The sequence below is a fragment of the Microtus ochrogaster genome, chromosome 1, assembly GCF_000317375.1.
Source record: "Microtus ochrogaster isolate Prairie Vole_2 chromosome 1, MicOch1.0, whole genome shotgun sequence".
NCBI classification, from domain to species: Eukaryota; Metazoa; Chordata; class Mammalia; order Rodentia; family Cricetidae; genus Microtus; species Microtus ochrogaster.
The window spans coordinates 69,204,067-69,213,222 of NC_022009.1; the positions used below are offsets into that span (position 1 = coordinate 69,204,067).

The following is a 9,156-nucleotide window of genomic DNA, read 5'->3' on the forward strand; positions in this document are numbered from 1 at the left end:
AGAAGAAGAGGAGGAGAGGTATTTGATTATAAAGAAAGTTTCATCTTGTTGCTGAGGGTAAAATATCCAGGGTTTGAATATTAAATTCCCTCATTCTCTGAAGCAACCATGAAATTCAGAATTCCTATTTCCATTAAAAGACTACTCTTCTTTTTCTGAACCTGTTACATTCTCCCATTGTCCATTACATATAAATTTGCCATCCTTTCTTCCTCCTTCGAAATATCTAAATCCTTTTTACTTAGGCATCCACCATGATTTCTGCCCACGTGGACAAATCATGCATTCTTCCACCTATGACTGTGGGAATCCACTCACTAGGAACAATTTCAGAAAAAATAAAGAGTAACACTTAAGCCTACAAGAGTCTGGATCTATGGGTCCATCCACAGCAGCCTGTGGGACGCACTAATCACCCACCACCACCACGTGAGGCAAAGAGGACTTTCACTTACCGATCCCCGGGGCGAGAGTGTTCACAGTTCTCCAGTCTTTTGCCTTGGCAGCTTTCCGACAACATCAAGCAGAACCTTGGGTTGGGGGTGGGGGCACCAAATCGGGAGGGAGGAAGACAAAACATAACACTACGTCACATATATTAGCAGCCCAGAACCCCTGGGCCTACCTTCCCAGGACAAGGTCTTCAAGAACCAAGGGATGGAGTGAGGAAAAGGGTCAATTTAGCAGTTGAACACTAAAAGATGGCTCTTTTTAACTGTTTGTGGTTGGGGGAGGAGTTCGTGAAGGAGTGGTAGGGCAGGACAATTGGTTGGAGAAAAAAGCGGGAAATCGGAAGCAAAAGAAAACTGAAAATGGAGTTCTCAACTAACTGAAAGATGACTAACACCTTTAAACTCTTACAGGTAGGAAGAATAAGGGGACGTTTTTGTGAATCAGAATCTAGAGGGCCCTTTTCCTTTTGTAACTCCAGGATCTGGCCTTCAGTAGAAGCATAGTGAAAGGGAAAGGTAAAATTCCGTGTTCACCTACCCTGCTTCTTGGAAGGACTGCGCAGATTTTCGTTTGGAGACTTCCATCAGTCTGGCAGAAACTGAAGTGGTGCTGGGGGCAGGTTATCTGCTGAAGTAGGAATATACAGGAACCCCGCCCTCTAGGCACGGTTACACAACCTCAGCAGCCCGGGTCTCAACCAGCACTGAAACCCCCATGCTCTTCACCTTCACCCTTTGTTAACCTAATTTTCCAGCAGGCTTTATCTAAAAGCAACCAACTATATTAGCTGTTCACAAAATGAGCGTATTGAAATTGAAGTTATTTCAATGCATGCAAATTTTTCAGTGAGAGAGTAGAAAATACACGTAAAAATCATATTTTTATATAGAATTCTAATATATTTGATTTACCCATCTATTGGGATAAAATATGTGCCAACTTGCATACATATTTTAATAAATACACTTCAAGACAGCTTCTTTTTCTTCCTTTCTGCCCTTCCTGTGATTCCAGTCATACAGACTGGAAGAGTACTTTGACTATAAAGCACACTCGCGTTGAACAGTTTCAGATTTACTTGATTTCCAATTTTGCAACTAGATGAATAAACTCGCTCACTGCTGCATCTTCTATCACTCCTCTGTTTATGTGTTAAAAATCGTGCTTTCAATTATGTCACTCAAAGTAAAATACTCAACCTATTTCTATTATATCTGTTATTAAATTGGGATCATCTTCTTTTCCAAAATTTAAAAAAAGAGGGCAGCCTCCCTTTCATTTTAAGCAATTATAAGTTTGAAAGATAATAATCTCCAAAAAGTTTTGAAGTGTTGGTCTGGAGTGAACTGACCTTAGCCAGTAAAAGTTAGTGACAGCACACAGAAAAAACATTGTATCCACCAGTCTGAAGCAAAATTAAATGTACCAATGCCATACCAGGTTGTTATTTTTTCAAAGAGGATATTAAGGGGAAGAGTAGGCTAGATCAAGATAAATGAAATAAGAAATGTTCACACATTGGGCTTCAGAAAGCCGTTACCAACTTTTCTTTCTATATATTCTTTCTTATGTCTAGGAAGCCTAACAAACAAACTTCCAATCGCATCACTACATTTATAACTCAGACATGTGCTATAGCACACTTCTGCTCCAATACCTAGGTCTATGGACACAAAAAGTCACCTTCACCATGGACCTGAAAGCACAAAAAGTTGCCACTGAAATTACCTATCTTCTAAATAAACATTTTATAAAATCACAGCTAAGAATGAATTTACTTTGGCCAGAGGGAAAGCACACGTAAAAATGTTTCTTCTTCTTCTTTTTTTTTTATCTTTTCGCTCTACTGTGTGAATTCAGTTTTCCTTTCAACTTTTGCAATCCTGTCTTTCTCCTGTGGTAGTATATACCCATGCCGTAAACAAACCCCATAGCAGAAGCAAGCAATAAATCATGCTCTTTTCCCCCAGCCTAGAAGCAGGCCTTTCTCTGAGCTAGTTTGCTTCCCAACTGTGCAATGAATCTCTCCTTTCCCTAAGCCCACCCTGGCCTTCTAGTTCTTTAAAACAGTAATTTGGGGTTCTTTCGTTTGTGGTTCACTATAATCAACCGTTAGATTTCAGGAAACTTCTATCTTTTCTCTCATTAACGGATCTCGTCCCCTTAAAGGAGACAATCAAACTAGCCAACTCAGTCTATTTTTCTGTCTACCCCTCTCTTTTACATTTGATTCCAGCATTTCAAAATTTCCTGGGATCTCTCCCCTCTCCTCCCCCTTGCTCCCTGCTCCCCCCAGCCACCCCCATTTCCCAACACCAGTTATTCTGAATCAATTTTAGCCAGGCTGCTTCTTCACTAGTCACCCCCCACACACACTTCCCTGAGCAAGTCTCTAAGTGTTTGCTGATAACATCTTAGGGACAGATTATTTTTCACTGGGCCCATTGTAAGAAGTAGCCAGCTTATTGCATTACTGCAGAACACATTTCAGACTATACAAATGTAACAAATGAACAACTTGTCTTCCACAGAATCACACAGGATCCAATTAATTACTAAACCTTTAACTCAGGTTCTCTAATTATTTTCTGGAAATATAGCAAGTGGGCTGTCTGAAACAATCTGAAAAAGTTTTCATTTTGTTTCTCATATATGCATATATATACACACATGCACTATATCTCATATATATGCATGTTGCATCTAAACCAAAAAAAGGATTCAATGTAATCAAAAGAAACACATCTGTAAATTAAATCACACACATATATTGAAAAGAGAATCAAACAAATACTTCTATGTTGTAAAAATGGAGAGGGAAGATAGGGGTCTTACTCTGGATAACTAGTCATTTAAGCTGTTGTGATTAAAATTTAAATCTCAACATTTGTCTGTGAGTCGTTACAACAGGTGATCACTGCAGCAAGCTCTCCATTGCAACTCAGAACATCTTTATTAGAATTCGTTCAGTGTGGGTCAACAGCCACAAAAATAAATGCTGACTGAGAAAGAATAAATACAAATATTTAAACAAAAATGTTTGCAGCATTCATAGCGCAAATTGTACCTGAACTGAAGGGATATATATGCATATATACATATGTATATGTATATATGTATATACACACATATATAATGTGTTCATTATTCACTTCGCACTAACTATATACACATATTTATTTATAATTTGCCAAGTTCTATAAACAAAATACCTGCAACAATATATATAAAGGGTATTCTATCAACTAAATTTAATATAAGCACAGAGTAAACAGCTATACACATAAAATTGAATATCTTTTTTTGCTGTATATCTACAAAAACAAAGATATCAGCTGAAAAGCCTATGTTTCACTTAAAGCTAGTATTTATAAAGTAGCCTGCTCCTGGCAAGATCTGTCCACAAAGGGAAAAAGGATACTATTCTTAGTTTTCCTCTCAGTTGAAATTAGAGGAGCGTTTTAAACTCCAACTTGGCTAAAAAAAAAAAAAAAAAAAGCCTTCGAATTCTCTATAAATCGAATGGTATCTTTGCAAATTAGCTCTACTTAATAAAAGAGACAAAAATATCAAGATATATATGAATTTAGCCTATTTTTTATTTCTGTGTGTTCATAGTAAACATTTTTGTAAGTGACAAACACGGGCATATGACCACAGTATCACAATCAAGAAATTTTAAGACAACATTAACAATCACTCAAATTGATGCGGCATTTGCGCAACACAGGTTACATATTTGCAAGGTTTACCTATAAGTACAATAGGTATTAACATTTCACTACATTTAGAAAAAATAAAAGTGACCTGTTAGTGACCACATACATCGAAATATACACAACACAAACTGAAGGCAATCCTTAATTTGTCCCCTTCCGATTCAACTCAATGGGCAGTGTTGCCAACTAAACAACTTTCCTTTTTCGCTTGTTTGTTTGTTTTAATACTTAGTATACCAAGTGCATTTGCTAGAATCCAATCTTTGGTCTAAAAGTAAACAAAAGGTAAAAACAGTTCTTTAAAGAAAAGGACAAAACAATAAATGGCCAATATAATTTCTTGGGCACCTTTACTACAAATTCTTAAATACAAATTACAGTGTAACATTTTTAAACTCTCTCCATAATTTAGGTTGTTCTCAAGGCCTGCGTCCACCAGATAGCTCCATGATAACTTATAATACTGCACACATGGAAATCTGGCAGCCCTATGAAATAGGCTTGTCAGGTTTGAATGAAATGGCAAAGCAGTCACTATTTAGATACACATTCTACTATAATTTGACGTCCAAACCTTATATTCTACAATGTATTCTCCCACATTGCACCTCGCTGACACTCCACACCTTGTTAGAATAGTAAACAATCCTAAAGACTGAACAAACGTACAGAAACGGGGGGAGGGCTTAATAAAAAATACCTGGACTTATTTTTTTAATTATCATTTACAATGCAAATGTGTGTAAAACGTTCACTTACAGTCTGGTCCCCGGGATGTTAATGTATTAAAGGGTTGGAAGAAGACCCCTGATTTTGATGTGTGAAATAATCAGACAGTCCCCCGGACAGTCCTGTCGTAAAACTTGGCAAAGAGGGTCTTAAGGACTCACAGGGCAGGGTCGAGGGGGCCTGCGGCGACGTAGAGGAGGACGCGGCCCGGGCGCTCATGGACGTGCTGGTCTGCGAAGTCATTGACGGGTGCGGGACGTGGGGGAAAAAGTAACTTGTCTGGCCCGCGAGCAGGTTGACGGAGCAGGGGTTGAGGGAGTAGGTCCCGGAGCAGGGCACCGACAGGCCGCAGGGCACGGAGGCGGCGAGCGCAGCGGCCGTGAGGTGGTGTGTGGCGTACGGGATCTCCCCGTTGACCAGCCGGTCCACGCTCAGCCCGTTGGCGGTCGAGAAGGAGTGGTTGTTGCCCAGCGAGTTCTGAGTCAACACGGAGCTGTAGGGCATGGGGTGGCTGGGGTAGGCCGACGTGGTGCCGTTGTAACTCAAAGTGCTGCTGGCGCGGGGGTGGTGCAGGGACAAGAAGGGCGACATGGGCCAGTAGAGGGAGCCGGCGCGGTCCATGAAGGTGAGGCCGGTGGAGGTGAGGCGCGCCCCGCGCTTGAAGGCCAGCTTGGCCCGAGACGTGGTGGAGCGGCGTCGCAGCTTGCCGGTCGTGCCGCCGATGAACACGTCGTCGCTGGACGGGTCCAGCATCCAGTAGTTGCCCTTGCCTGGGTCGTCGTAGTGGCGGGGTACCTTCACGAAGCACTTGTTGAGGGACAGGTTGTGGCGGATGGAGTTCTGCCAGCCCTGCTTGTTCTCGCGGTAGTAGGGGAAGTTCTTCATGATGAACTCGTAGATGCCGTTGAGCGTCAGGCGCTTCTCCGGGCTCTGCCGGATGGCCATCATGATGAGCGCGTTGTAGCTGAACGGCGGCTTCTCGTACTTGCCGTTCTTCTTGTCGCCCTCCTTGCCCCCCTCCCCGTCCTTGCCGCCCTCGCCCGCCCCCTTCTTCTCCTCCCCCCCGGCACCCGCGCCCTTCTCCTTCTCGTCCGGTCCGACGGGCGCCAGCTCGGCCGGCCCACCGCCCGGTTCGCCTTTGGCTCCCAACGCGTCGGCCTTGGTCCCGTCCAGGGCGGCGGGCGGCGGGAGCAGAAGCGGCTGTGGGCCCTTGTCGTCGTCGGCTGCTGGGGCGCCTCGTGCCTGCGGGGGCTGCGGGGCCGGGGGTGGCTGCTGCTGCTGCTGGGGAGGCGGCGGCGGCTGGGGCGCGGGCGGCGGCGGGTGGTGGTGGTGATGATGATGATGGTGATGCTGGGGGTGGTGGCTGTTGTGGTGGCCGTGGCTCGCGTGGTGGTTGTCGTTCTGGACGGCCTCGGGGACCAGGCTGTTGATGCTGAACGAGGACTTGGGAATCATTTTCACCTCTTTCCTATCTCCCATGTCCAGCATCACCCAGGCGTCGGGGGGGGGCGGCGGAGGCGGCGGCGGCGGCGGCGGCGGCGGCACCGAGCGCTCCGGCAGCAGCGCAGTTGGACCGCAGGCTCCGGCTCTGGCAAGGCATGTAGCAAAAGCTGCAACCACCCCTCAAGAATTAGAGAAAGCGAGAGAGAGTGGAAAGAGAGAGAGAGAGAGAGAGAGAGAGAGAGAGAGAGAGAGAGAGAGAGAGAGAGAGAGAGAGGAAAAAAAAGCGAGAAGCAGAAGCAACCCGCCGCCCGGGGTGCAGCGCCCCGCTCCGTTCCGCGCCCGGCCTCCCCCTCCCCCGCTGCCTCCTCCTCCTCGCGCCGCAGCAGTCACAGCAGCAGCAGCGGCAGCCCGAAGGGGGGGAGAGCCGGGCGGCGGGCGGGCGCGTCCCGGAGCGGCCGCGGCGAGGCTGGGAGACAGCGATCGAGGCGGCTATAGCCACAATTAATTTTCCGAGCTACAGGCGCACACTAGGGCTGTAAAAAAATTTTTGGTTTAACCTTTCCTACCGCTGCACCAATCAGAACCGGCGGCGTGCGGGAGCGTCTGGCTGGCCGTCGACCAATCGGCGGTCCAGGGCCCGCCCACCCCTGCCCCGCCCCGGACCCGCCCCCTGCGCCTGCCCCCTCCGGGTGGCGGGGCCGGGGCCCGGGAGCCGCGCGGGGATCGGCGGGAGCTCGCCCACCCGGCCAGGATTAGCGCGGGGCGTGCGACCCGGGCCCCGGCCGCTCGCCTGCGGCCTCCTCCCTGTATGGGATTATTTTCCTTTGCGCGTCAATATTTATCCTTATTGATTAAAGTTTGTATCCATTTTTGTCTCTAAGAGCGGGGGCGCGGCGGAGGGGCGAGCTGTGAGGGTGCGGGAGAGGGCGTGAACCTTAGAGACGCAGCAGCCCTGGAAGCGCCCTGGGAGCCGACGGGCCTCTCTGGCCCGGGAAAGCCGGGTTTTGGGGGAGCCTAGCCTGGGATCTGGGGCGGGGGCGGCCGCGGCCAGGCCGGTACTTACTGGTTTCTGAGGCCCTCGGCGAGCTCGGCCGCGAAGTGGGGCTGAGGGCGGCGTGCGGGGGCGGCCTTCCGGGCGGAGAGCTGCCCAGCGCGAACACAGTACCAAACAGTCCCGAAATAAAGCAGGTAACACGTGCGCGCTCCGTATGTCTCTCTCCACGCCAAGATCCGCGCTCACGCGCGGGTGACCGTGTGACGGTTTCTCCTCGGCACTCCACCTCTTCAGCTTCTAGGCAGTATTGGAAGCCGGTAGCCGCGATTGATCACCCTGGAAATATTTTCATTTCGCTTGACATTGAAGAAAATATGAGAGTGGGCGTCTACTTCCTTTAAAAAAAAAAAAGAAAAAGAAAAATCCTATGTTTGCTCCTTTACCCCCATTTCACAAATGCTTTCTTTCTTTAAAACCTCAATCTTGAAGCATCAGTATGTCGAAAGCAGCTCTTGCCCTTCCTGGATGCTGCAGAAATGCTCCCGAGAGCCTGGGAAACGTGGATTTGACAGTCCTGGCTTCTGGAGTTTAGAGGTGGTGTGGTGGGAGGTTGAAATGAGTGGATAGCTTGTGATTCAAGGGCTTTAAAAGGATCCCTTGGCTGAGGCCAGGACTAAGGTCCAGCATTTCCCAGGGACTGGACTTTAGAGCGGAGCAGGCAGACCAGAAGCGTCTCAGCCCTCAGGGCTCACGCGCCACGTAGTAAGAAGGATGTAGCCTAAGAGAAGAGGGAGGTGGAGACGCATAGGTCACGAGTACTTTCCCCCTCCTCTTTAAGGTAAAATACTCTAGCCATGCAAGCATTCTTCACTTTGATGAGCTCTTAGCTAAATGATCTGGCAGACTTGATGTTTTTTTAAAAAAAAAAAATGGAAGGAGAAAAAAATAAACAGGGCCTATGTTTGACGTTAACATCTAGCATAAAAACGTAATAGATGAATACTCAGATTAATAGGGAGTGATTCCACTGTTCCCATGCCCAACTTTGAAATGGGGCGCGGGAAGAGGGAAAGGAAGGAAAGAGAAACTTTGGAGAGGAAAAATATACACAATTATAAATAGCGATTTTTAATGTCTCTGTTAGGAGTGCTGTGAGGAATCATTGAATATTTGTCCCCGAATATCCTTCCACTGGTTGGATCTGTTTCTCCATATCTGCTTACTTTAAAACAAGGTATGCATAAAGGACAATTCCAGAGTTCTAGCAATTAACTTTGCAAGCCACATCGGCCCCAACGGTTGATTTCTAAGCTTAGGGTTGATGTCTAAGCTTGGAGTTTCTCACAGAGCCCTGCAGGGAGGTGGGCTTCGCTAGCCCAGCTAGGGAGATCTGTGAGGCTGAGTGGTCCTGTTCATCTTCCCTTTCCACCCTCTCTCCTCTCAGGCCTATTCTTCAGCGTAGTTCCTCGACTGGCTTGCTTTCCTTCCTCCTCCCCTCTTCCTTCTTCCCTTTTCACTAACCCACCCCTTCTCCCTCCCTCCTTTCCTCTCCCCTCCACTCCTCCACCTACTCCTCCCCATCCCCCCAGCCCCCCTTCTCACCACCACTTATAATGGCTCACGGGGCTCCCTCTGAGGTGGACGGCCCGGTACGTTTTCGTAGTCGGTCTAGCGTGAAATGATTCGGTGTAACCGGATTCTTGGGAAAGGACAGGTTACGTAAACATTTACTGATGTGGAGTAACTATACTATTTGTACTCTGATATGCAGGAAGGAAAGTGTTGATTAACACAGAAGAAAAAAAAAGCGAAATTAGC

At 47.2% G+C, this 9,156-nt stretch overlaps 1 protein-coding gene across 9 annotated transcripts in view; it reads right to left on the reverse strand.

Annotated features, from left to right (window-relative positions):
* Positions 1–8,873, reverse strand: part of Foxg1 (forkhead box G1) — a 24,550-nt gene extending 15,677 nt beyond the window's left edge. For 2 of the 9 annotated variants that reach the window (XR_003377416.1, XR_003377410.1), the window contains exons 1-2: positions 7,408–8,873; positions 456–530 (exon numbers count right to left, since the gene is read on the reverse strand). Coding sequence is in view for 2 of the 9 variants with exons in the window: in XM_005343810.3 (XP_005343867.1) it covers positions 4,950–6,389 (1,440 nt within the window). In the remaining 7 variants the exon portion in view is untranslated. Of the gene's footprint in view, positions 1–455; positions 531–990; positions 1,073–4,028; positions 6,512–7,407 lie in introns of those variants that run through there. The other 7 variants (XR_001228997.2, XR_003377412.1, XR_003377411.1 and 4 more) reach the window with 7 other exon arrangements.
* Positions 8,874–9,156: the final 283 nt, after the last annotated feature.